This window comes from Panthera pardus, unplaced genomic scaffold (assembly GCF_024362965.1).
Source record: "Panthera pardus isolate Hobbes unplaced genomic scaffold, ASM2436296v1 HiC_scaffold_2, whole genome shotgun sequence".
NCBI lineage: Eukaryota > Metazoa > Chordata > Mammalia > Carnivora > Felidae > Panthera > Panthera pardus.
In genome coordinates, this window is record NW_026526765.1 from 77,424,471 (window position 1) to 77,451,360 (window position 26,890).

The following is a 26,890-nucleotide window of genomic DNA, read 5'->3' on the forward strand; positions in this document are numbered from 1 at the left end:
GCCTCTTATCATAGAAACTGGGTATTTTTAATATTAGGAAGCCTACTCTTTCCTTTGTAAACATTTTCCAATTTCTACTGAGATAATCTAATTGTTCTTTGGAATATTTTCAGGTTCCAAGTGAATGTTATTTCTAGTTGCATATTCATTGTAACTGAATTAGATTAAAACAAAACAATTTGGAAATTTCATGGAGTTCAAGTATTTTACAAATAAAATATTCTCCTCATAAATGTTACCACATAAGAGTTAGGGAAATGATTTTCACCCATTCTTTCCCGTGACACAAATAAACTAGCACTGGTGTGCTGTGACAAATACTTTTAAAGTGGGGAGGCAAAATGAGCATTCACCAAAATAAATAATTCACTAAAATAAATAATTTCATCCCATAATCTGGAAGCAAATATATGAGTTCTGAACATTGCCCAAACACTGTCAGCAACAATCAAGCTTTGGACATCAGGAAGCCAGCTAATTTTAGGACTTGAACTGAATGAATATATTAGATGCTGGTTAAAGAGCACAGTTTTCCTAAGCTATAGTTCAGAATTTGGCTTTTAACATACAATATGTTAGTGAGTTATCCAATAGAGTCATACCGAAAAGTCTGTACTCTTCTGAGCATTATAGAAATGAAGACAGAAAATCAATGGCAATAAACATTATATATAAGATTTATAAAAGCAAATTATAGAAGCAAAATAAAAACATAAGGATCATCCCAAAGTTATCATCAGGCCCATAATTTACAAGTATAAGAAATATAATACTCAGGGTACTCTGGACTTTCATAGGACTATACAGATAGCACTAAATAACAGATAGTGAGAAAAATAATTTCTGCTTCAATCTTTATATCAAAATCTTCTAATCTTTATATCAAAAACAAAGTCTCAGTTTGGTGGTAATATGTCTTTAACACCTCACGAATATTTACTTACTTCCACTTTAACAGAAAGTGGACCTGGATTCACTGGCTTTGTGAACCAATAGTACCCACCTCAGATAATTAAATTTACACCAGTGGTTCTCAAATGTTTTGGTCTTTTACATTCTTAAAAATTATTCAGGATTCCAAAGAATTTATATTTATGTGAACTATGCATATCAATATTTAATGTTAATTAAACGTAAGAAACTTTTAAAATATCATTTAAAATAAATCCATTACATGTTAACTTTTTTATGAAAAATATATTGTCAAAAAGAAAACCAAAAAAGTGAAAAAGTCACACTGACAGACTTTTCCAAATCCCTTTAATGTCTGGCTTAAATAAACAGAACTACATAGAAAAAGATAAACTGCCAGGTTTTCATATTTTCTCCTGCAATCATTTCCAATGTGTTTGGTTGAAATATATGAAGAAAATTGCGGTTCACATAGATATGAACTTGGAAAAAGGAAGACCATTTTAATAGCCTTCTTAGATACTAGTGCGTAGCTTGTTTTTTAATACTACACCAAAACTCCACAAGAGGTAAAAACTACTTAGTGCTTCCTCAGCACTTTTCTTGGATGGATCCTTCAAAGAGTGAAGCCTTGGCTCTGTAAGTCAACTCTTCAGAGAGGGAGTAACCAAAGAAGCCACTTTAATCATCTTATAGATTTTCAACCTTGTAAGTCTTATTACAGATTTGTTCTAAGTCAATCTTATAACATGGAATATTTAAATATTATGATTGATGCCATAAAACAATTTACATCAGTAATAAAAGAATGTATCAAATGAAGGTTATCATAATAAATGTCACCAATTGGATTATATCATTCCTTTTCAACTTTATAAGGCATTAAGTAGAATAATAAGTGGCAATCAATCATCTACTTTTATTCATAACCTGATATTTACAACATAATGACCTGGTCTACTTAATCAAAAGTCTGATCATATGTCAGACCTAGACATCTTGTTAAAGGGGAAAAAAAAGAAGGAAAAAAATTCAAACAAAGAGTGGAATTTACAATTCTGGATTATCGTTAGACCCCGTGGGACACTAGATAAATCACTTTACTCTCCTGAGTCATCTTTGTCATATTTAAGGTGTCATTTAAGTCATCATTTCTGTTCCAAATCGAATATTTAAAGAACTCCACAATCTAGCATTCTATAGTAAGAATAGGCTCAAAAAATTTATTTTGTAAATTTAAACTTTTGAATGACTTAGAACTATTATTTATAGATGAATTCATTTTAGAAAGGATTTTTCAGAGGGTGAAATATCAAATTTATCCACTAATTCAAAATTTGGTATATATAAAGTCAGATATATTTAGTTTTGTTAGGTATTAAATAATTGCTCCAATATTAAAAGTGACTATATTTGCCATTTTTTTTTCCTTTGCCACATAGGAAAGGAAATGTTATCATGCAACTGATAACATTGTGCATTTAAATACTTTGTGCCATGCAAAATGAATGCTAACTGTTTCTGACTAATGGGGTATATGACGTAGATTGAAGCATACAAAATTGTTACTTTTCCAGGTCGAAAACAGTGGAATGCAGGAAACCTCATATAGTATAAGCAAATTACTTAAGGGAAGATTAAAGACCAATAACAAGAAAATGCTGGTAAGGAATAACTTTTCTTCTTTTAAATTTTATGAGATAAAATATTCATAAGGTTTTTCTGCACTACTATTATTCCAAATAATAATGATCTTCTAGTAAGTAACAGTACCGTACAAAGAACTCTAGGACTCACAGACACTACTAAATAGGAATCCTGCCCTTAAGAGGTCTGCATTCTGATAGGCAAAATGAAAGTACGCAACAATATATAAAGCAGAAAGACAGAAGTATTACAAGATAGTGTGGTCAAATACAAGATTAGTTCCTAAGCGGAAAGCATGCCCTTTGAACAAGGTAAAGAGATTTGGAGGTGAGGTATTAATTTATAATTTATAAATGAAAGCGAGTAACAATTTGGTTGTTTAACTTCTTATGGTACATAGGCTTTTAAAGACAACCGTCATGATCTCAGGCAGGCACCCTTGATAATGGGGGCAGGGAGGAGTAACACCAGGTCAAAGAAATCTGCCTTGCTAGGTCACCAGCCAGCCCATCTTAGGCCTGCAGGGAAAGCTCACTGAGGCTTCGCCTCACCTGACCGTCCTGACGACGAAGTACACCAGCACCGCGCCGCTCACCACCATCAACACGGTCAGGGCCCGCTGGGTCATTGGCTTGTCGCCGGGGTTGGGGCTCACAGCAAGGCTGCCACCCAATGAGTCTTCTTCCCCGGCCTTCCCTCCTGAGTCTTCTGACGCAAGTCCTGCCCGGGGGCTGCTGCCATTGCCGCCCTCAGAGCCCCGCGGCCCTTTAGCTTCTGCGGGAGCGCGGCCCGTGGACTGGGCAACGGCGGGACCCGGAGGCACGGGCGACAGGGTCCGCGGCCCGCGGTCCGGAGGCCCGGGGTCCGGCGCGGCCTCGGCCGCCTGCAGCAGCACAGCCAAAGGCCCTCCCAAACCTGGCAGCAGTAGCAGAAGCAGGAAAGCGGAGATCAAGAGGGGACTGAGGCAGCAGTTGCAGTGCGGGGCCTTCATCGTCCCCGGACCGTCCTCTCACCACGCGGGAGCCGCCAGGCTCGCCGCCCTGGCTCCAAGAGGAACCATGGGCGTAGCGGAGAACGAAGAAGAGGTGACCAAATCGGGAACTGAGGCCCAGCCGTGGCAGATGGTAGGGGCAGCAACAGCGGCAGCGGCCAGGAAAACCGGAAGTTCGTACATCTCAGCAGCCAGTGATACTACGGACGCTTTAGGTTGCTAACAAGTAGGGGCAGGCGCGTCCAATGACGTCAGGCGCGCCTGGTAGTCTGCGCACGCGCTTTGCCAGGACAAGGGCAAATGTTTCGGTTTCATCACAGGTAAGAAAGTAAACACGAAAGGATAGTGTAAAGTGTGCAGCAACTCTGCTTGGGAAAACCATGAGAAATTGGAAGCTCATAATTGAGGTCCTTGGTGCAAAACTGCAGAAACACAGCTAATCATTGATCAAGCGAGCTTGACTTTGCCTCAGCTCAGGTACAAATTACGGTCATGTTTCCGACTGTCTCTAAGACCCTGACTCCCTTTCCTTAGTGCATTTACTTTAGAAACTTGTGATTGTAAATTCATTCTTTGCCTTTTTGAGATACAAATCCTTTTAAAAGTTCTTGCCAGTTTTACAACCAAAGGCTGTATTTCTTAAGGAACATCTTTTTTGAAATGTGATCAACAAAGAAGACAGCCACCCTATTAAGTCCCAGGCTCTGTGGAAGGGTAGGAGAGCCTAACTCAGGCAGGCCCTTGACCAAGTTCTAAAACTATCTTCTGTCACAAAACTATGAGAAAAATTAACCATTTCCCTCCGGGAAGACCAATTAGTAAACACAGGTGTTCTATGATGCACCCTACCTCAGCTTTTAAAATCTCCAGCTGTGTCTGAGGACTTGAACTAGAATAGAGTTGTGCGATAATTTTGAGTAAAATCTTCCTTATCTGTTTAACTTTGACATCAGTAATATAGAATGTTGGTTTGAGCAGATAACTATAAACAAAAGAGGCCGGACCGCAAGCCAAAGTGAATATTTGTTCTTATTTAAAAAACTTACTTATTCAACAAATTGATTAGAAATTCTACTCCTTGATTAGCATTGTGGTAAATTAGGTATATCGGACAATAGACAAATAAGATTGGATCCTTGCTCTTATAGCACTTAAGTTCAAGTAGAGATAACACAATGAGCAGTTACATTAATTCTGAATTCTGAAGTGTTACAAATGACAAGTACAGATCTAGGGTAAAACTTTTGTAAAGGGCTTTTGTAGGTAGTGTAGATAGGATAATATCTTTTAGCCACTTGGAAGTAACAGAGTAATGCAATTGCTCCTGCCTGGTAAAATTACAGGGACTAGACATCTTAATTCTGGGTTGCAGTGTGAGGGAGAGCATTAGTGACACACCCTAATTTTAGCTTTCAACCTGGCACTTATCAGTAATAAAATGGCTGTTTGGATTTTCTATCTTCCTTTATTCACAATTTTCATCGGAGTCATATATAGAAGAGTGTTGGTATTATATGCTCTCCACCACCTCTCAAAAACCTCCAGTATACAACACATCAACCCCCCCACCCCCCCCAAAAAGGTATCATCTTTCCTTCCTTAAAATATATCATTTTACCAGTGTGTACTTTATTTTGATTTGATGGCATTATTCTTCTCCAAGATGCTCAAGTATAAAATCGGAGTCATCCTTTACAATTGGTTTACCATCTGCAGCAGTCTTTGCCAGTAACTGGAATATACAAAGTACTAAATAATTTAAATAGCAGAGTCAAATTATTGTTTCTAAATGATTAGAGTATGTCATGTTCTGATATTTTTCCAAATATTACTCTCAGCCACCTGAATCAGAATCTGAAATGGAGTATGTTTAAAATGCAGGTTTAGGTCACTATTCCAGAAATTCTGAGCTAGAATTCTTGGGATTGGGGACAAGGACCATCTGCATTTTTACTAAGCTCTCAGAGTGATTTTCATTTGCATTAAAGTTTAAGGATCTTTTTCCTTTCCCTTGCCACATGCATCCAGATGTTGTCAAATCTTACCCACTTCCCTCTCATCTTTTTCATTAATTCTTTTTTGTGCTTCTGACAGGGAATCATTTTTTTATATTGCTAGGGCTATTATGTTGGTTATTTGGGTCCCAGCCCTTTTTACCTTTAATTAAACTTTATGTACTACTGCTGGGGTAAACTTTCAAGCTCAGATCTCTTTTAAAATAACAACACCAAGTATATTTTTACCCAGAGATTTTTAGTCCTCAACAACAGTGAGGACTGAAAACCAGCTACAAATTATTGAGTTCTTGGAAGAACACTATTATTTCCAAAGCATAATGAAAAAAATATTTTCAATTTCATCACAGGAACTAGGAGCAAGTTTCCCAGGAGAAAATACTATATTTTGCTTGTGTATAAAATGACAACTTGAGCCACACATGTCTATTTAAAAAACATTATATAATTATACCCAACTATATAATTAGTGTTTCTGAATTATCACTATTAACAATAAAACTGCATGTTCATTTCCTTGTTTTCATTTGGCTTGTCAACAAGTTGTGCCGACCACTAGAGATTTAGAAACATATTAGTGAGAAAAATTCTTATAACAAAGAATTTATATAAACTTAAGTTAATATGCATAATGGGAAAAGGTTGTCATTATTCTGATTTATCAAGGAATACCTCAGCTGACCGACAAGTCTTCCATGAAAATACAGTGGCCTGCTGAGTAAAGTCTAAAGCCTACAGTCTGGTATTGAATAATGATACTGAGTACTAATTAAGTATCTATTGTGTACTAGAATTCATATTATCAAATGTTAAGCTATTATGTGTTTAATCCTCACAAAAAGCCATCATTATTCCTGTTTCGTAATTAAGGAAACTGAAACACAGGATCATCATTTGGGTGAAAATCCATTTGAGTGAAAAAGAGCTGGGCAGTCTAGCAGCAGAGGGGGGCTATTTCCTCTTACATTTTTATCTTCTCCTAATTAAGAGTTTCCAATTTTTGACCCTAGCTTATAGTCTCAACCAGCTTGTCTCGAATCAGTGCTCCATAACCAATAGCAAAAAGATCTCAGTGGCATACAGCAAATAGGCATTTATTTTGCACACGTTTGATGAAGCTGAGGTTGACTAATTTAAGCTGACCTTGTATAGGCTTGGTTCCAGGCCAAAGACTGAGTTCACTTTTACTCCAGGCACCTCTCATTCTGGGATCTCATGGCCTCCTGGGTCATGTCCTTCACAAGTCTAAGATCAGAACTTCACGAAGCAGAATGGGTGAGTGGAAAGGCAATAGGCATAATTCTCAAGGAGACAATAGGCATAATGAGAAATGAGGAGCCATGTGCATCTTTTTTTAAACGAAAACAACTGGTTACCACAGAGTCCTACCTTATGCCCTTGACATGCATTTCATTGGAAAGAGATGTGTTACATGGGCACTTCTGGCTTTCAGGAATCTGGGAATTTTAATATTTAGATGGATGTTTTCTAGTCTCTAGCCAAATTGTATTTATGCTAACAAAGAAAAAAAAGAAAGTTTATATTGATAGGTATTTCATTTTTAGTTCAATGTAATGGCGAGCAAGGCTCAATAAGTGTTCCCTGGTGTTAGAATCTCCTTGTCCACTAAAATGAGGGAAGATGGGAGGATGGCTCAACTGTAATAGTCATTCATAGTCATATCTGACTGAAGGAATCTCTTACCTTTTAAGGGGCAGAAACTTCCATATCAGTGGATTGTCTATATTCTGAAATCCAAAAGTAAACAGAGTCCAATTGTCCAGAAAAGAGAATATGAACTGATTACATAACCAAGAGGCCAAGAGAATTTACTGAAACCTAGAGTATAAAGGCAGAATTAGAATGTCAGTTAGACAACTAAAGAGCAATAGTCAAGAATAAGGGAACAGTGCTATTGGGATAAGCGCAGCATAACCAAGTAGGAACATGAATAAATGTTAGAATTAAGTGTCTAAAAGAAAATTACCACACTAATGGGCTATGGTTCCTGAGAGGAAAGAAAAAGGTGAGCCTACAGTTGCTCTGGACCTCTGTTTGGGGAAAATTTCCCAGCTCCAATGCAGTGATCTGAAATTCAGTCAGAATATGGAAGTCTTTCTTATCTAAGGAGGCAGAGATGAATGAGAGTTTGAAGTGGTTGGAATCTGTGGGGCAGGGATTAAGAGAAGGAGTCTGTAGAGTTATGTCATTCATATGAGGGTTCCCCATAAGTCCTTTACTGAGAGCTGGGCTGGACAGCCACAGGCATGGCCCCTCAACGCTTACAGGAGAGTAACTGCTACAGAGGTGAGAGCAGAACAGAGATGTTAAGACATTAGAGTGCTGAGGACCTTGAAATTTTGGCCCAGACATACTGAATAGACCTTAATAACTCCTGACAACATGGAAATCAAGCTGAGTCACTGCTGAATGATAAAGGCCACACCCAGAGAAAGGCCCACTCTAACAAAGCTTAAAACCAAGGCCTAATATGATTCTTAGAGGACGCAGAGTTTGGAGTTCCAACCTCTCCAGTTTAGAGGGACTTAGAACATAGAAAATATAGCCTCAGGAACAGAGATATAAAGATTCAAGAAAAGTGAACAGAACCTCATGATCTTAAGGGACACTATTATATGATTTAATATGTGCATTGGAGCTCCAAAAGAATAATCAGAATATAGTGAGGCAATAAACATTTTTGAAAAATGAGAGCAGAAAATGTTTACTTACAGTGCCAAAAGGATCACATCAGAATACAAAGAAAACTACCTTTAGGCATATCAGACTCCTATAGACAGTCACAAATATCATAATCCAAAATAGAATATCTTGAAGGGAGATATATAAAAACAGATGCATTACATTCAAAAAACAATGATAGAAATGAAGGCATACATTTAATTAGAAACAATATAGACTAGGATACAAATGTAAAGACATCTTTAAGTTGCTAGAAAAATAAAACAGCTATTAATCTTGAATTAAATGGGTGATAAAATTAGCTTCTAAAATATATGGTGAAATAAAAATATTTTCAGGCAATTGAAATACAGATGCCATTGTATAACATTGGGTCAAAAGTTTACAAATATTAGGTTACAGCAAATAATTACCCTTCAATAAACAAAATACATTTTTAAAAATCTCTTCATCAATAGGGAGTAAATAACACAAAACTATTCCATATGATATAATCTACACTAGTTAACCACAACTGCATTACTGGTTTTCATTGGACACAAATTGGCATATCTAACTTCTCTGCCAGGCTTTATAAAGAAAAATAGTAAATAATGACAATGTGTGAGCTCACATATGGTAAAGGTAGAAAATCATTGCTATAAAAATAATGTTACTGCAAAAATTCATGATCTTAATTTTACTTAATTGTATCTGAATTCCATATGTCTAGTGTAAATTTATCCTTAAAAAGTTCTGCCAAACAGGTAAAACAAGAATGTCTAATTGTGCAGAATTCGTCTGTATTATGTACTAACAAATCAGGGTCTTTTTATATCATTTTACACAAAATTGTTGCCTTCCAAAGTACTCCTTCCAAATGGGACAGTGTTATATGAGTGAGATTTTAATGTTTCTAAAATTCTCTTTTCTAAAGACTTTTAAATAGATAACCTATAGAAATGAGATTCATACAAGAATGCCTATTGGATTCAGTGCAGCTTGAAGTTAAGCTAGGATTTCAAAATATTTGAAGCTGAGAAAACTGCTAAGTGCTTGTTTTTGATAGCACAGAATGGGTTTAAAGATTTTTTTTATCATTTGGGAGGGATTTTTTCCATTTATTTATTTTTATATATAATTTATTGTCAAGTTAGCTAACATACAGTATATGTAGGGTGCTCTTGGCTTTGGAAGTAGATTCCTGTGATTATCACTTACATAAAATACCTAGTGCTTATCCCAACAAGTTCCCTCTTCAATGCCCATCAACCATTTTCCCCACGACCTCCTCACCCCAATCAACTCTCGGTTTGTTCTCTGTATTTAAGAGTCTCTTGTAGGGGTGCCTGGATGGCTCAGGTCATGATCTCATGGCTTGTGAGTTCAAGCCCCCTGTCAGGCTCTGTGCTGACAGCTCAGAGCCTGAGGCCTGCTTCAGTTTCTGTTTACCTTTCTCTCTGCCCCTCCCCCGCTCACACTCTGTCTCTTAAGGTTTGCCTCCCTCTCTGTAACTTATTTTCCCTTGCCTTCCCCTATGGTCTTGTGTTAAGTTTCTCAAATTCCACATCTGAGTGAAAACATATGATACCTGTTTATCTGACTGACTTACTTCACTTGGCATAATACCTTCCAGTTCCATCCACGCTGCTGCAAATGGCAGGATTTCATTCTTTCTCATTAACAAGTAGTATTACATTGTACATATAAACCACATCTTCTTTATCCATTCATCAGTTGATGGACATTTGGGCTCTTTCCACAATTTGGCTATTGTTGATAACGCTGCTATAAATATTGGGGTACATGTGCCCCTATGAATCAGTGCTCCTGTATCCTTTGGATAAATTCCTAGTAGTGCTATTGCTGGGTCATAGGGTAATTCTTTTTTTAATTTTTTGAGGAACCTCCACACTGTTTTCCCCAGGGGCTGCACCAGTTTGTATTCCCACCAACAATGCAGAGCGTCCCCCTTTTTCCACATCCTTGCCAATATCTCTTGTTTCCCAAGTTTTTAATTTTAGCCACTTTGACTGGTGTGAGGTGGTATCTCAATGTGGTTTTGATTTGTGTGTTGCTGATGATGAGGGATGTTGAGCATCTTTTCATGTGTCTGTTAGCCATTTGGATGTCTTCTTTGGAAAAGTGTCTATTCATGTCTTCTGCCCATTTCTTCACTGGCTTATTTGTTTTTCAGGTGTTGAGTTTGGTAAGTTCCTTATAGATTTTGGATACTAACCCTTTATCCGATATGTCATTTGTAAATTGACATAGTAATGAAAAGCCATTCTGAGGAATACTGTATTATTGAAGATTGGTAGTGAGGACTGGGAAATTTAATCTCATTCTGGAAAAGAAACCTGGAGATTTATACTTTGAAGTGATAGAGAGGTAAGTCTACACAAACTGCAGATTCTTGGCCAATTCAAATTAAAGCAGGTATTAGACATTTATTTCTAGTCACTAGAGAGTGGTATTGTGTTAAACATCAAGGTAAAGGCAAATGTGTGTAGTAGATACATTAGGAGAATTTCAGAATTAGATTTTAGTCTACTCAGATGAAATCAAAATGCCTATGAAGAAAATTGCTTATCACAAAAAGATAGGAATAGCGGAAAAGTATATTATTAACTGATTTCAATTTTTAAGTGTTCATTTAAAAACACTGTGTTATTGGGACACCAGGGTGGCTCAGTTGGTTAAGTGGCTGTCAGTTCGGGTCATGGTCTTGTGGTTCGTGAGTTCGAACCCCGCGTCAGCTCTGTGCTGACATCTCAGAGTCTGGAGCCTGCTTCAGATTCTGTGTCTCCCTCTCTCACTGCCCCTCCTCTGCTCACACTTTGTCTCTCTGTCTCTCAAAAATAAATAAACATTAAAAAATTTTAAAAAACTGAATTATTAAGAGACAAGCATACATTAGTTTAAGAAATATACATAGTGTATGTACATTTCCTATACCTGTGATAAGCTGAAAATCCTTTTTCACACTAACATGGAGAGTAAATCTAGAGCAGACTTTGGGTATTAGTCATCTTGGGTCTCAAAAGCTTGGGAATAACCAGTGAGCCCCAAGCAACCCCATTTCCTCTTTGCGTCCATGAATCTGTCATCCTCAAGGTACTCTCATTCTCCCAAACCTCCATCCCCAACATGTTCAAAATTTGATTATAGAAGTAATGCCACTAAACCTGGGAGGAGATACCAGGGAAATGACTCGTTAGTGGCTACCTGAGAGAATAAGAGATTTTATTTCTAGAACTTCCTTTCACTTTAGTTTTTATTGTGTCAATTCTGATATACTCTTCCCCTTTGCCTATTCTCCAAAGAGAGCACACCATCTTAAATTTTTGTTTTAATCTTTTTAAATCTTTTCATGTGTCTCTTAGTCATGTGGATGTCTTCTAAAGTGTCTATTCATGTCTTCTGCCCATTTCTTCACTGGATTATTTGCTTTTCAGGCACTGAGTTTGGTAAATTCTTTATAGATTTTGGATACTAACTCTTTATCTGATATGTCATTTGCAAATATCTCCTCCCATTTTGTTGGTTGCTTTGCAGTTTTGCTGATTGTTTACTTTGCAGTGCAGAAGCTTTTCATCGTGATGAGGTCCCAGTAGTTTTTTTTTTTTTTTTTTTTTTTTTATTTCCCTTGCCTTCGGAGACGTGTAAAGTAAGAAATTGCTGCAGCTGAGGTCAAAGAGGTTGTTGCCTGTAATCTCCTCTAGGGCTTTGATGGTTTCCTGTCTCACATTTAGGTCTTTCATCCCTTTTGAGTTTATTTTTGTGTATGGTATAAGAAAGTGGTCTAATTTCATTCTTCTGCAGGTTGCTGTCCAGTTCTCCCAGCACCATTTGCTAAAGAAACTTTTGTTTTGTTTTTTTTTTTTGTTTTTTTCCACTGGATACTTTTTCCTGCTTTGTTAAAGATTAGTTGGCCATACAATTGAGGGTCCATTTCTGGCTTCTCTATTCTATTCCATTGGTCTGTGTTGTTAGTTAGTTTGTTTCTTTATTGCCAATACCATACTGTCTTGATGATTACAGCATTGTAGTACAGGTTAAAGTCCGGAATTGTGATGCCTCCAGCTTTGGTTTTCTTTTTCAACATTAGACTGTTTGGGATGTTTTGTGGTTCCATACAAATTTTAGGACTGTTTGTTCTAGCTCTGAGAAGAATGCCAGTGCAATTTTGATTGGGATTGCATTGAATATGTAGATCACTTTGGGTGGTTGTAGAGAGACAGGTCCTAAAGGTGTGGTGAGGAGAGAATTAGAAAGCACGGGGTTAAGACTGTCCAGGAGACAACGCACCGGTCTCCTGGCTCAAGCCTCGTTTATTTTTGCAAATTGTCTGATAAAAGCAAGCACATACAACATAGTATGTGGCATCCTGATGGGTCGTGCACCTGCAGTGTATTCCATACTGGGTCATGAGTACATCTGGCACCAGACAAAACATTCCTATCCCAGGCCTGGTGCCCATATGATGTCTTTCTGGAGAGAATGCACAGTCCTGGCGGCTTTCCACCTGGGAATGGAACTGCTTTAAGTTCCTTGCTGCTCCATCCCTTTCCTTCAAGACATTCTTACAGTGCCTCTGGCTTCTTGTCCTCCAACAAGTATTATTGACATTTTAACAATATTTGTTCTTCCAATCCATGAACATGGAGTGTTTTTACATTTCTTTGTGTCATCTTCAATTTCTTTCATAAGTCTTCTATAGTTTTCAGCATGCAGATCGTTTACAATCTTTGGGGTTTATTCCTAGGTATTTTATGATTTTTGGTGCAGTTTTAAATGGGATTGATATCTTGATTTCTCTTTTTGTTGCTCATTATTGGTGTATAGAAATGCAACTGTTTTCTGTACATTGATTTTATATCCTGCAACTTTGCTGAATTCATATATCTGTTATAGCAGCTGTTTGGTGGAGACTTTTGGGTTTTCCATGTAGAGTGTCATATCATCTGCAAAAAGTGAAAGTTTGACTTTTTTTGGCCAATTTGGATCCCTTTTATTTCATTTTGTTGTCTAATTGCTGAGGCTAGGACTTCCAACACTATGTTAAACAACAGTGGTGAGAGTGGACATCCCTGTCTTGTTCCTGATCTCAGAGGGAAAGCTCTCAGTTTTTCCCCATTGAGGATGATATTAGCTATGGGCTTTCCATATATGGCTTTTATGATGTTAAGGTATATTCCTCTATCCTTACTTTCTTTAGGTTTTTTTTTTTTAAGAAAGAATGCTGTATTTTATCAAATGCTTTTTATGCATCTATTGGCATGATCATATGGTTCTTATCCATATATATATATATGTGTATATATATATATATATATATATATACGTGTGTGTGTATATATATATATGTGTGTATATATATATATATATGTGTGTGTCTAGGGTGTGTAGTGTGTGTGTATATATATATATATATATATATATATACACACACACACATATATATATACACACACACTACACACCCTAGGTTCGGTGTAGTGCCACTCTGCCCAGCTGACAAAGGGCCTCTGGCTGGTGGGTGCCTGCAGGGTCTTTTGTCCTTGGAGGGGCTATATGCCCTCTTCCCACAGCACTCGAGGGAGGGGACTGCCCCCTCTGACTGCTCCTGTGAGCTCACTACCAAGCCGGAGCTGGCTTCCCCTTCCCCCCAGTGCACACAGGACAGCCAGCCCCAGTCCAGAGGAAGTCCTACAACCCTGGACCCTCATTGTTAAGGCTATTTGCAAGTTAGAAATTGGTTCTTTCTCCATTTTTTTTTTGTTTTTTTTTTGTTTTTGTTTTTGTTTTGTTTTGTTTTGTTTTGTTTTGTTTTCTGTTCCCTAGTCCAATCTGTGGTCTGGGGAGGTTTCTCTCTTTTCCAAATACAATCCTAGGCTTCCACAGCTTTTCTTTCTCTGCCTTTGTCTCTCCACAGAAGGGGATACCTCCCCTCCATGCCTACACTGCCCATTTTATCTCTCTCAATTTGTAATCATGCACCTGTGGCCCGCCAGGTTGTCCCCATGGGCCCCTGGAGATGTTTCTGTCACTCTGTAGCCCAGATTCCTGGAATTAAAAGTCTTCTGGCCTCAATACTGCTGTGTTTGAGGGACTAGGGAACTTCTGGTCCCCTGACTTCACCATGTTGACCTATTCCCCCTAAATTTTTTTTAATGTTTATTTATTTTTTAAAGAGAGAAAGAGACAGAGACAGAGAGTGTGTGAGGGAGGGGCAGAGACAGAAGGAGACACAGAAGCTGAAGCTGGCTCCAGACTCTAAGCTGTCAGCACAGAGCCCAACGTGGGGCTCAAACTCATGAGCTTCAAGATTATGACCTGAGCCCAAGTCGGATGCTTAACCGACTGAGCCACCCAGGCACCCCAGTACTATTTTTGTACATTTAAAAGAATATACATGTTTTGTTACAAAAGTCTAGTAATATTGAGGATGATATTCAAATCTCTTGTATTATTTCTTTGACTCCTCAAGCTATTGAAGTCTGAGATAAATAAGTTGTTGTCTCCTAACATTAAGTTGTCTTGGAAGGTGGGAGAGTGATAATCTTTGTGTCTAATATTTTTACTTTATATATTTTGCTTCTACATTAAAGGGATGTGTGTTTATAAATGGTCATAACTTTATAGCTTTTCTTGTTGTGACAGATTTATACTCATCCCATGAATACAATATAAGACATTTTTCTTGAGTACTGTGTCATTTAATATAAAATTCCCATTTTAAAATATTTTTATTTTCCTTTATCTTCTTTTTTGCTTCTGTGTTACTTATTTCCTTAGTTTTAGTTTTCTAGTATAAAACTACCTGCATTTTACTTTCATTTTCTTCTTCAATAATATGTAAAAGGTTTTTAATCTTAATTTACACTTATCATAAGCTCTTACTTATCTTGATTGGTTTTATATTCCAAGCTATTAGGTTTCTTATGGGTTTTTTTTTTATCATTTATGAATTTTGCTAAAATAAGACTTTTATTCATTCCATTTTTCTTTTACATAATTGGAATGTTTTTGTGTCAAATTTGTGTTTTCATAGGGGTATCATTAATTTTTTAAAATGTATTTATACCTATAGATTTTAAGAAATGTGATGCTTTTCTGATCTTCTTTATGTGTAGTCTGTTTTTCTATTTAAAAAATATTTAAAAATAAATTTCATGTTACAATTGTTCTGAAATGTCCCTATGTAATGGTGAGATTTTTGCATATATCATTGTCATAATTTATTAAAAAGTTGTTATGATTATTCTCACCTTTGTACTCTTCCCAGAATCTCAAAACTTCATCTATGAATGTTGAAACTTTCTCTTATTATCCCATTGTAGCTGTGAAACAGCAATTTATGTCTGAGCTTTTATGTCCAAGAAATTCTAGGCAAGGAAGTCTCTAGAGGAAAAAGAGGGGATCTTTGAATATGAATACCTGACTTTTGCCCTGAAAACTTGTCAGTTTATTTTGGAAGATGCACATATAACCAACTTATTCAAATCCAAATATATCAGTAATGAGTAGAGATGAACTGGGGTCAGAAAAGAAAATAAGGACAGAAGGAAGAACTTAAAAGAATAAGAGAAAGTGTGAAATGACTGGTATATTCACACACTAAGTAGTGATAGAGTGAATGTAAAGACGAAACGGCATGGGACTGAGTGGCAAGGGATCTAACTCGGAATGGTAATGGATATGTGAATAAGAGGATTGGGACTATGAACTTCATCCTTTATGCAGTTAGAATAATTGAAAGCTTTTGTTCAAGGGAATGATATGAAAAGGCTTACGTTTAAGGATAACTCAGGTAATGAGTGGAAAGTGACTTAGAACTGAGATGAAAAGTCTGTGAACAAGGGTAGGGAAGAAAAAAATGGAAGCAGAGAATTTACTTAAAGACATTTTTGTACCAACTTATTGAAATTCATAAATAAATTGCATGTGGGTATTATTGGAGATGGAGTGGTCAGAATTATCTATTCTACTTCAGGTATGAATAATTGTTGGATGCTGTAGCCATTAACTGAGCTTTGAACAATGTGGGAAAGGAAGTTTCATTGTACATAATTTTTTTTTAATTGGGAAGCAGTAGAATTCAGCAATAAAATTCAAATGAAATAATGAATTAAAATCATTGCACTTGCTTTTACTGACTTTTTGACATTGCTCACATTACTTAACCATTTTTAGTTTCATTCATCAAAAATACATAGAGTAATTCCTTTGAAGGGATTATTATAATATTAAAACAGATAGTATTTAATAAATCCATTACTATTTCTATCATAACAATATAATAATTATCACTATTACTATTTTTTACATAATATACCTGAGATTTCTATTGGAGAGCTATATAGAGTTTCAGAGTTTTTTTTTAATTTTTTAATATAATTTATTGTCAAATTGGTTTCCATACAACACCCAGTGCTCATCTCAACAAGTGCCTTCCTCAATGCCCATCACCCACTTTCCCCTCTCCCCCACCCCCCATCAACCCTCAGTTTGTTCTCAGTATCCAGGAGTCTCTTATGGTTTGCCTCCCTCCCTCTCTGTAACTTTTTTTTTTCCCCTTTCCCTCTCCCATGGTCTTCTGTTAAGTTTCTCAGGATCCACATATGAATGAAAATATTTGGTATATTCCTTTCTCTGAGTTATGTCATTTAGCATAATAACCTCCAGTTCCATCCACATTGCTGCAAATGGCATGATTTCATTCTTTCTCATTGTCAGGTAGTATTCCATTGTATATATAAGCCACATCTTCTTTATCCATCCGTCAGTTGATGGACATTTAGGCTCTTTCCATAATTTAGCTGTTGTTGAAAGTGCTGCTATAAACATTGGGGTACATATGCCCTTATGCATCAGCACTCCTGTATCCCTTGGGTAAATTCCTAGCAGTTGCTGAGTCATGGGGTAGTTCTATTTTTAGTTTTTTGAGGAACCTCTGTTTTCCAGAGCAGCTACACCAGTTTGCATTCCCACCGATAATGCAAGAGGGTTCACATTTCTCCACATCCTCGCCAGCATTTATAGTCTCCTGATTTGTTCATTTTAGCCACTCTGACTGGCATGAGGTGGTATATCAGTGTGGCTTTGATTTGTATTTCCCTGATGATGAGTGACATTGAGCATCATTTCATGTGTCTGTTGGCCATCTGGATGTCTTCTTTGGAAAAGTGTCTATTCATGTCTTCTGCCCATTTCTTCACTGGATTATTTGTTTCTTGGGTGTGGAGTTTGGTGAGTTCTTTATAGATTTTGGATACTAGCCCTTTGTCTGATATGTCATTTGCAAATATCTTTTCCCATTCCCTCGGTTGCCTTTTAGTTTTGTTGATTGTTTTCTTTGCAGTGCAGAAGCTTTTTATCTTCATGAGGTTGCGATAGTTCATTTTTGCTTTTAATTCCCTTGCCTTTGCAGATGTGTTGAGTAAGAAATCACTGCAGTTGGGGCGCCTGAGTGGCTCAGTCGGTTAAGCGGTAGACTTCGGCTCAGGTCATGATCTCGCTGTCCGTGAGTTCGAGCCCCGCGTCGGGCTCTGGGCTGACAGCTCAGAGCCTGGAGCCTGTTTCCGATTCTGTGTCTCCCTCTCTCTGACCCTCCCCCGTTCATGCTCTGTCTCTCTCTGTCTCAAAAGTAAATAAACGTTAAAAAAAATTAAAAAAATTAAAAAAAAAAAAAAAAAAAGAAATCACTGCAGCTTAGGTCATAGATTTCTCCTCTAGGGTTTTGATGGTTTCCTGTCTCACATTCAGATCCTTTATCCATTTTGAGTTTATTTTTGTGTATGGTGTAAGAAAGTGGTCTAGTTCCATTCTTCTGAATGTTGCTATCCAGTTCTCTGAGCACTGTTTTTTAACGAAACTGTCTTTTTTTCCACTGGATACTCTTTCCTGCTATGTCAAAGATTAGTTGGCCATACATTTGTGGGTCCAGTTCTGGGTTCTCTATTCCGTTGGTCTATGTGTCTGTTTTTGTGCCAATTAGAGGTTCAGAGTTTAGTAGTTCAACCAAAATGAGCCTTGCATCCAGGAGAAAGTTAAATACTGGAGAAATAATTTTGTATAATGGATATTATGGGAGAGACTGTATAAAACCATAACATGAAAAAGATGGTCATCTGTGGATAAGAGAGCATATGAAAAACTAATGCTAAGCCAGCCAGAAAAATAATTGTAAGTGTTAAGAAGGAAAATCAAAATAGTACTGCCAGTTAAGCCAGAAAAGAAGAGAATATCTAGGAAGACAGATATCACAAATAAATAAAGGCAGGCGAAAAGTGAAAAGTCTATTTGACAATCCAGGAGTCAACTTCCAGTAGTTTCAGTGGAGTGGTAGAGGGAGAAAAATACAGTGCAGTGGATTCAAGACTCACTGAGAGGCAGAAGAGTGAAAAAGGTGGTATAGATTGCTCTTGAGAGTCTATTGTAAGAAAAGAGAAACAAGTAGAAACTGAAATACACTGATCATTTTGTTCATTTTCTGGAAGGAGTGGAAAGGACTAAACATGTTTGTAGGCCAAGGTGAGGGTATCAATTAAGAGATAGGCTAGGGACTCAGGGAGTGTAGTAAAGGTACAGTGAAACCAATAAAGAAAATGGGAAGAAGTCAATAAGAAGATGTTGACTTATGATCATATAGTTACATGCAAAAGTAGAAAAAAGAAAAAGATCTGCATTCAAATAAGAATTGAAATAACATCTCAACACAGAGCTCTGTATCTTATATTTTCTATAGTTTCCATTAGTCTTTCCTGTTATAAGATGTATATATCATTTCTATGACCCTCACAAGTATGACAAAAGCCATATAATACTCTCTGATTTTTAGATTTTGTTTTTAACTTCTTTTCTCACCATTTATTATGCCTAATCCATCCTATATTTGGCTATCCAAGTTTCCAAAGCATGCACATTTCACAAAGGAATATATTTCCATTTTCTGCTGCAGGCACATATTCTGTAGAATGTTACATTACAAATGCAAACTTTGGGAAAAGGTGAAGAGTCAGTAACTCTGATGGGCGATAGAAACAGGTTAGAAAACAGTGGATGTAATCATCTGTTTTCTGCCTCTCCTTACTGACAAGATGGACTAAATTAGCATTTATTGACTTTGAGAAAGTTGCGCTTGTCAGATGCAGCATCTGAAAAAGAAAAAAGAAAGATCAGAGTTTTCTTTGGTTTATTTATTCAATGGCTAAATAGTTAACATGTAGGATTAATTTAATTTTTGCAGTTCTGTTACCAAGTAGAATAAAAATCGCAGTGAATTAACATGATATTCATTAAGTAAAGGGATGTTTGTGGAATCTTTTCCTTTACTTAATTCTACATAAGCAAAATTATTATCCCTTATAGTGTCAGGAGACATCTAAATTGTGATTGTATTGTCAGACATTTTTATTATGATTTTTGTCCTTGGTGATCCCTGCATTTTTCAGTACTATTGGGAAAGCTAATTTGGAGCATATAAAATCGCATTTACCAATATTGAGCTGTAATGATGTAAAAAGTTTCGATTCAGTAGTTTTGTCATATTTGGTCAATTGCCAGCAATTGCCATTAGTGAGAAGTGAAGCACCTACAAGAAGTACCAAATCGGTATGAGAGACAAATCAAAAGGAGATGAAATGATCTGTAATGAGCAGAGAAAAATCAATAAGGGAAGAAAAGAGCCTCTCTCTAAAAATGAATGAAGAAGAGTTGGGCTGATGTTTGAACTACATTTATCCCATGTAAATGGTGACTCTGAGCAGTAAAGCTTCACACAAAAATACCTGTTCCTTGTTCTAATTCTCCCTGATTGTGAGTCCATTCTAAAACCATACATTCGCTGTACCTGGTAATACATTGAAAATTCTGTGTCTTATTAAAAAATCCTGTTTAAAGGGGCAAACTTAAAGCAAGATCTACACTGTATAAAACCGTCTCTATACAATAATGAGCAATGCACCTTATTGTCATTCTAGACAACACCACTCCTACTAGCCTAGTTAAGATTGAATAAAGAACAGCATGTGAATTCTCAGCCTGGTTTGTAGGTTCACCTTGGAGCTAACTTAATTCAGTGTTCTGTCTTGAAGCATATACAAAACTTCTCAGGAAAACATCAAAGAAGAATTCATACATTCTCAAAGAGCTAAAGTATTTCATGGATCCCAGGAGGATAAATGGGAACTTTGACAAGAATGGAGAATGTAGCATCTCAGAGGTGCAATTGCTCTGCTGTTCTGTTCAGCAGCTCCCATTAAGAAAACTGCTTCACCTTCTGATTAACAATAGGCTTTTCTAGTAAATTCATTGCTTTAACTAGAGAATGCACAAAAGCAGAATTCAGGATTTAGGGGAGCATTCAGTGCATCACTTCATTTCTCAAATACGCCCTTACTTTTTGTCTCCCAAGGATTAGACAAAATCAGGTGTATCCAGTACCTTTAAAATAGAAGGGCAAGGGTCATCTTTTCTAATCACAGAAATTTGGGAGAAAATAGGGAAAGTGGGTTTCCTCCTTCATTAACCCAAATCTTTGGGTTCCAAGTCAGGGGCTTTGTGGTAATCAGCCTTAAAGATGGCCTCTAATGCCTCTTGGTAGTCACACCTTTGTGAATTGTACTAGAGTTGGTCTGTTTGGTGAATCAAATATGGCAGAAGGGATGGTATGTTACTTCTGAGTTTAATTTATAAGAGATTATAGCTTCCAGCTTTCTCGTGCTCTCACTCTCTCTTGCTTTCTCTGATCACTAGATCTGGGGGAAGCCCTATAGAGGCCCACATGATGAGGAACTGAAACTTCTTACTAATAGCCATGTGAGTGGGCTTGAAAACAGATTCTCCAGGCCCATTTATAGAGATGCAGACCATCTAAGAGCTTGACTGCAATCTCATGAGACATCCTGAGCCAGAGACACATGGCTAAGCTACTTCTGGATTCCTAACCCTCAGACACTGTGTGACATTATAAAGTTTCTTGTCTTAAGCCGCTAAATTTTGCAGTAATTTGTTATGCAGCATTAGTTAAGTACGTTGGCTATTTTTATCTATACTGGAATGTAAACTTCTCCTTTATGATTTTTTAAAAATAAATTATGACAAAGTTTCTTTCATTTTATGATCATCACTTATAGAGTGGGATTATATCCTTTCAATAATTGGGATCCAGGACTTTTAAAAGAAAAAAGATTCTATCCTGGTGTTCATAATTTTAGTGATCTTATTTGCTTCATCTGTCCAGAACACATGGCAGGCACTAAGATTAGGGGCGATCTCTATAAAAACTGTAAAGGTTTACATTCTGCTATTAAGTATTTTTATTGTCCTTCTTTCTCCAAGTAATTCTGGCTCCTTGTACTAGTCTATATGTATAAGTTGAAGATAATAATAGAACTGAGTTGTTAGATAAAATGAGTAAATATATGTAAAATATTTTAAACAGTGCCTGGAATTTTGTAATTACCATGTACATGCACATTCTTGTATTATCTCCATCTCATCATCCTCACAAACAGAGAAATTATTAGGAAAATCTCAGCCTGTCTCTGTGATCATCATTTTTCATCCAGAGTTTGTTGTCCTAGAATGTATTCTTCCGCATTATCAAGTTCTTCGTGTTTCTTAAGATAATACCTTAACACTCGAGATTTTGGGTCCCTCTCTGCCAGGATCAATTTATTGGATAATATTCAAATTTAAATACAGCCTACCTTTTAAATAAGATCTGAATCATTTTAACATAAAAAGGAACTGTCAATAATCATGGGTCCTTTAATGAGAAGAGGAATCACCATTTGACTTAAGCCCTACAATGTCAGTTAACCCCAGAGGGTAATAGAGAAATATTTTCAAAGTAGGTTTGAATGCACACTCTGCCATGTAAGCTAGGAGTCCAGAATAGAGCCCCAATACAGATTTTGACATATATCCTTAGTGTAAAAAATATATTTTTCTTATTATAAAAAATACTTTAACAATGTAATAATTTAATCAGAAAGTATTAAGGAAGTAAAGTTTTAAAGGAACTAAAAAGTCATATAAATCTCTATCCTGAACTTGGAAATAATTCCTCTAGTGCTTGGCCTGTACATATTTCATCCAATCTAAGACATCATCAATTGTAAGTGTTCCATTACATTATGAACCACTAAGAAAGAAAAGAAATATGCTGCCAATTAAAATCATGGTAAAATACTTTCCTGTGACATATCATTTTTACTTTTATGTATTAAAAGCCTTTTTTTGCAATTTACCAAATAACTTTAGTCGCATATAGCACTTGTACATGCAAAAGAAAGAAAATATGAGCAAGATAACTTGGTTAAGATACTCCTAACTTGTCTTTACATGAGATACAAACTCTATTGAATCATTGTTTGAAGTGGCCCTGTACATGTTTTTACCCATAATTTCTGCTGGACTGTGATGCAGTGCTTTTTACAAGGAGTGTTCTGTTGTCTTCTCTGAGCTCTTCTTTCAGGCTATGGACACTGTAAGTTTTGTTACACGTACACAGGGAAATGCAAATAAGTCAGCTTTGCCCTCTCATCAACAGAAAATGATAATATCTGCTCCTATTTCAGAGATGTTAGAAAAACAAAACAATGTCAGCATCAGTTAGCATCCAGTCAAAAAACAGAACTAATATCAAGAAATTCAATAGGAAGAATTTAATGTAGATCTACTTAGAGAATTTTTAGAGAGATAAAAAGGCAAATAGAGGTAGATAAGACAACCAGACAGCCAATGAGGGAAGCTACTCTCACTTTTAGGGTGGACACATAAAGGGATGAGGTGTTATTTGTGCATATTAGCCAATTTGCCTGGCAGAAACTGGAATCATGGAGGGAGACACTGGAGCTAGAGCCCCAGAGGATATGTCTGGCTGAGGATGCCTTCTGTAGCAGGGAGAGGAGAGAGACACATTGCCTCTTCTCCTTCCCTCCCCCATTTGCTCACACATAACTCCCATTACTTAAAACTGAGGAAGTCAGCTGGCAAGGAGTAAGGAGTAGGTTTTCAGAATCAGCAGAGCAAGGGCTGGGTGAAAAATGGATCTGAGAACAAACCTGTAAATCACCAGCAAAAGAAGCATTTTAGAATTGATTAAATATGGTATTTATCACTATCTTCATCTCTATAATGAATTTAATCATATAACGTATGCTCTTTTATAACCCACCTTTTGTATTCACACTGAGCCGTGTATGTATATATCTACTATTGAGGCTCTAATTGTCTTTTTTTTGGTTGTGTTGGGTACTGCATTGTTTGAATAAATTTATTGAATATATTCATAAAGGAGTTTGTCTTTATCTGTAGCTCTATAAACCTTTACTCATTTTTACATATTCTTTGCATAATACACATTTTTGTTGCCCTCCCCTTAAAAGTGTAAACCCCTCAGATGCTTTTATATTTCTTGACTATTTCTAATAAGGATGATTTTTAATCATTTTTTAAAATTTTGCTATTAAACACTAGCATATGTATTTATTTATTAAACTAGAATGGTTGGAATAAGTAGACATTCAAATTATAATTATTCTGAGGCCATTTGTTATAGTGGAAAGCTTATACGTGCATTTTAGAGTCATATGAATGTTTCACACCATTCTGTAATTATACATGCTAACTAGTGATTAGTTATTTGGGTGAGTTATTTGAACTTTAAATTAGGTTTCTTCTACAAAATGGGAATAATAATTCCCACCTCTTAATTTATTGTGAAACTATATAAAATATGCCTGAACACAACATATACTCAATGTTATTCCCATCCCTCCAGCATCAATCTTAGTTACATGCAGTTTTCCCTCTATGTCTATTTTGTATTGAACAGATGATGAAACTTGCAGTAAATTTACTCCCAGTGAGTTCTGACATTGTTTCTTCTTACTAAAATTTAAGGATTTGCCAAGGAGCAAACAACAGGAAAAATGTAGCCTACAAAAAAAAATAAAATAAAAAAAAATAAAAAAAAAAATAAAAATTAATTAAAAATAAAAAATGTGATCTATAGCAGTTGACTTGTTGCAAGCAGCTGAACTGTAAAGTCCTGCTTCATGTTATATGTAGTAAGATTCAGTGATACAGTCTAATCATTGCTTTATTTTGATTTTGATAATGCAGAGCTCTGGAACTCGAAATGATTAGTGCATGGATGTTAAACCAGCTACCAATTCTTCCATCTGGTTATTCACCCACTGATTAATCAATTTAACAAATATTGGTTTAGTGCCTTCATGTTTCAGACACTATATTGGGTGCTGGGGATACGATGGAAACCAAAACCAAAATCAAACCCAAACCAAATCAAATGAGGAAGAGAGCAAGAGAGCGTGCAGGAGCGCACACACAAGTGCATGGGCGAGCCATCAAAAATGAAAAAACAAGGGGCGCCTGGTGGCTCAGTCGGTTGAGCGTCCAACTTCGGCTCAGGTCACGATCTCGCGGTCCGTGAGTTCGAGCCCTGCGTCAGGCTCTGTGCTGAGTGCTCAGAGCCTGGAGCCTGTTTCCGATTCTGTGTCTCCCTCTCTCTCTGACCCTCCCCCGTTCATGCTCTGTCTCTCTCTGTCTCAAAAATAAATAAACGTTAAAAAAATAAATAAATAAATAAATAAATAAATAAAATAAAAAAATGAAAAAACAAGAAAGCAAGCAGCACTCACAAGAGTCACAGTTTCTAAGGGTGAGGAGTACTGCTATTAAATAATTGTACAAAAGTATACAAACTTAATTCATAATAAAAAGCTATATAAAAGTAAAAGGTAAAACTATGGAAATCATAACAGCACCCTGGTTTAGTTTGTCAGTTGAAGGAAAGGTTTCTGAAAAAGACATTTAAAATATACCTGAAAGATGAGTAATAGTAGCAAGGGAAAGTGGAGTACATTTGGGTGAATAAATCAGCTAATTTATCCATTTTTTTAAAAGCAAGCTTCTACTTTCAGTATATTATCATTCTATCAGCAGATATTCCATCTAAAATGTTTATAGTAAACTCTTTTCTTGACAATTAACATTCTGGGTTTTTTATGTCAACTTTGTTATTTGAAGAGTAGCTTAAAGTAGAATGATTTCATTATTGAAGACTATATTATTCCTTACTGTGGAAATTTCTTTTTTTTTAATTTTTTTTAATGTTTATTTATTTTTGACAGAGAGAGAGAGAGAGCATGAGCAGGGGAGGGACAGAGAGAGAGGGAGACACAGAATCCATAGTAGGCTCCAGGCTCTGAGCTGTCAGCACAGAGCCTGACACGGGGCTTGAACTCACAGACCGCAAGATCATGACCTGAGCCAAAGTTGGACGCTCAAGCAACTGAGCCACGCAGGCGCCCCTGGAAATTTCTTTTGAGAAGAATATTAAATAATGTGGAACTTTTGTCAACTTTACTTTGTCCTTTATCTCAGTGACTTACACTTAATTATAGGTACATATATCCATACTATTTGGTTTGAAATAACCAAAATTTGACATAGTTTAATTAAAAAATGGAATGTATCGGCTCATGTAAATCACAAGTCTATTTTTAGACATTATTCTTAACTGGATGTATGTAGGTACTTAAGCATGTTTATCAGAATAATCTCTAAATTTATCTCACAGTGTCCAATACCTAAGAAGAGAGCTATTTGGAATTGATGTAGATACCTCACTATTGATTTTTATACAGTATATTAATACTTTTGTAAAAAATCAAGTTTGGTAGGAAAATTGTGACATGCTGCCACTTTTGCCACTTTTTTGAATGTGTCCTTTAGGGGTAGAATAGAACTGATTCTCTTCTATGCAACTGACAGGAATCCATTTTCTTCAATTTGGAGCCATCTGAATTGATTAGGTAATTAATGTCAGAAAGAATAAATTCAGATCAGCTCTTATAAAACCAAAAGCATATGTTGGCTTTTGGTACATGTCTTCCAACAGTTTACTGCTTTATATCCAGCAATAACATGTATATTGGAATATGTACTATGATCTTGTATTATTAAATATTTGTTGGTGCTTTGCTAAAGAACACACACACACAGATTTGTAAACTTTTGTTTACAAAAGTAAACAAAAGTTTATTTACTTTTGACAGAGAGAGAGAGAGAGACAGAGCATGAGTAGGGGAGGGGCAGAGAGAGGGAGACACAGAATCTGAAGCAGGCTCCAGACTCTAAGCTGTCAGCACAGAGCCTGATGTGGGGCTTGAACTCACAGACCACGAGATCATGACCTGAGCCGAAGTCAGACGCTCAACCGACTGAGCCACACAGGTGCCCCAGATCCATACTTTTTTAAAATTCAGAGAGCATGACTAAAATGAGCTGTTCATTTCTTCTAGAATAAAATTGTTGCCATCATTTTTCCTTCAGACCTTAAAGTTTTCACAATTTATGCTTTCATTCAATGGTGTGATTCCCCAGTAGCCCTGTGGGGACCTCAGAAACTGTTGTATGTCCTACCTCAGTGCAGAGAAAGAAAGACCTTCTATTAGATTAGGCATTGTGTGTGTGTGTATGTGTGTGTGTGTGTGTGTGTGTGTGTGTGTGTGTGTCATTTTTAGTGTCTCTCTGTCACTATCTGCTTGTATCTCTCTCTCTTTCTCACTCTCATAAAGGTGTGTCATTTCTCCTTCCTGCT

General features: G+C 36.6%; 1 protein-coding gene across 2 annotated transcripts in view; it reads right to left on the reverse strand.

Moving 5' to 3' along the window:
* FAM174A (family with sequence similarity 174 member A) overlaps positions 1-3,735 on the reverse strand; it is a 37,651-nt gene extending 33,916 nt beyond the window's left edge. The window contains exon 1 of one of the 2 annotated variants that reach the window (XM_019450624.2): positions 3,111-3,729. In XM_019450624.2, coding sequence (XP_019306169.1) covers positions 3,111-3,550 — 440 coding nt within the window. In that variant the 5' untranslated portion in view covers positions 3,551-3,729. Of the gene's footprint in view, positions 1-3,110 lie in introns of both variants that reach the window. The other variant, XM_019450625.2, reaches the window with a different exon arrangement.
* Positions 3,736-26,890: the final 23,155 nt, after the last annotated feature.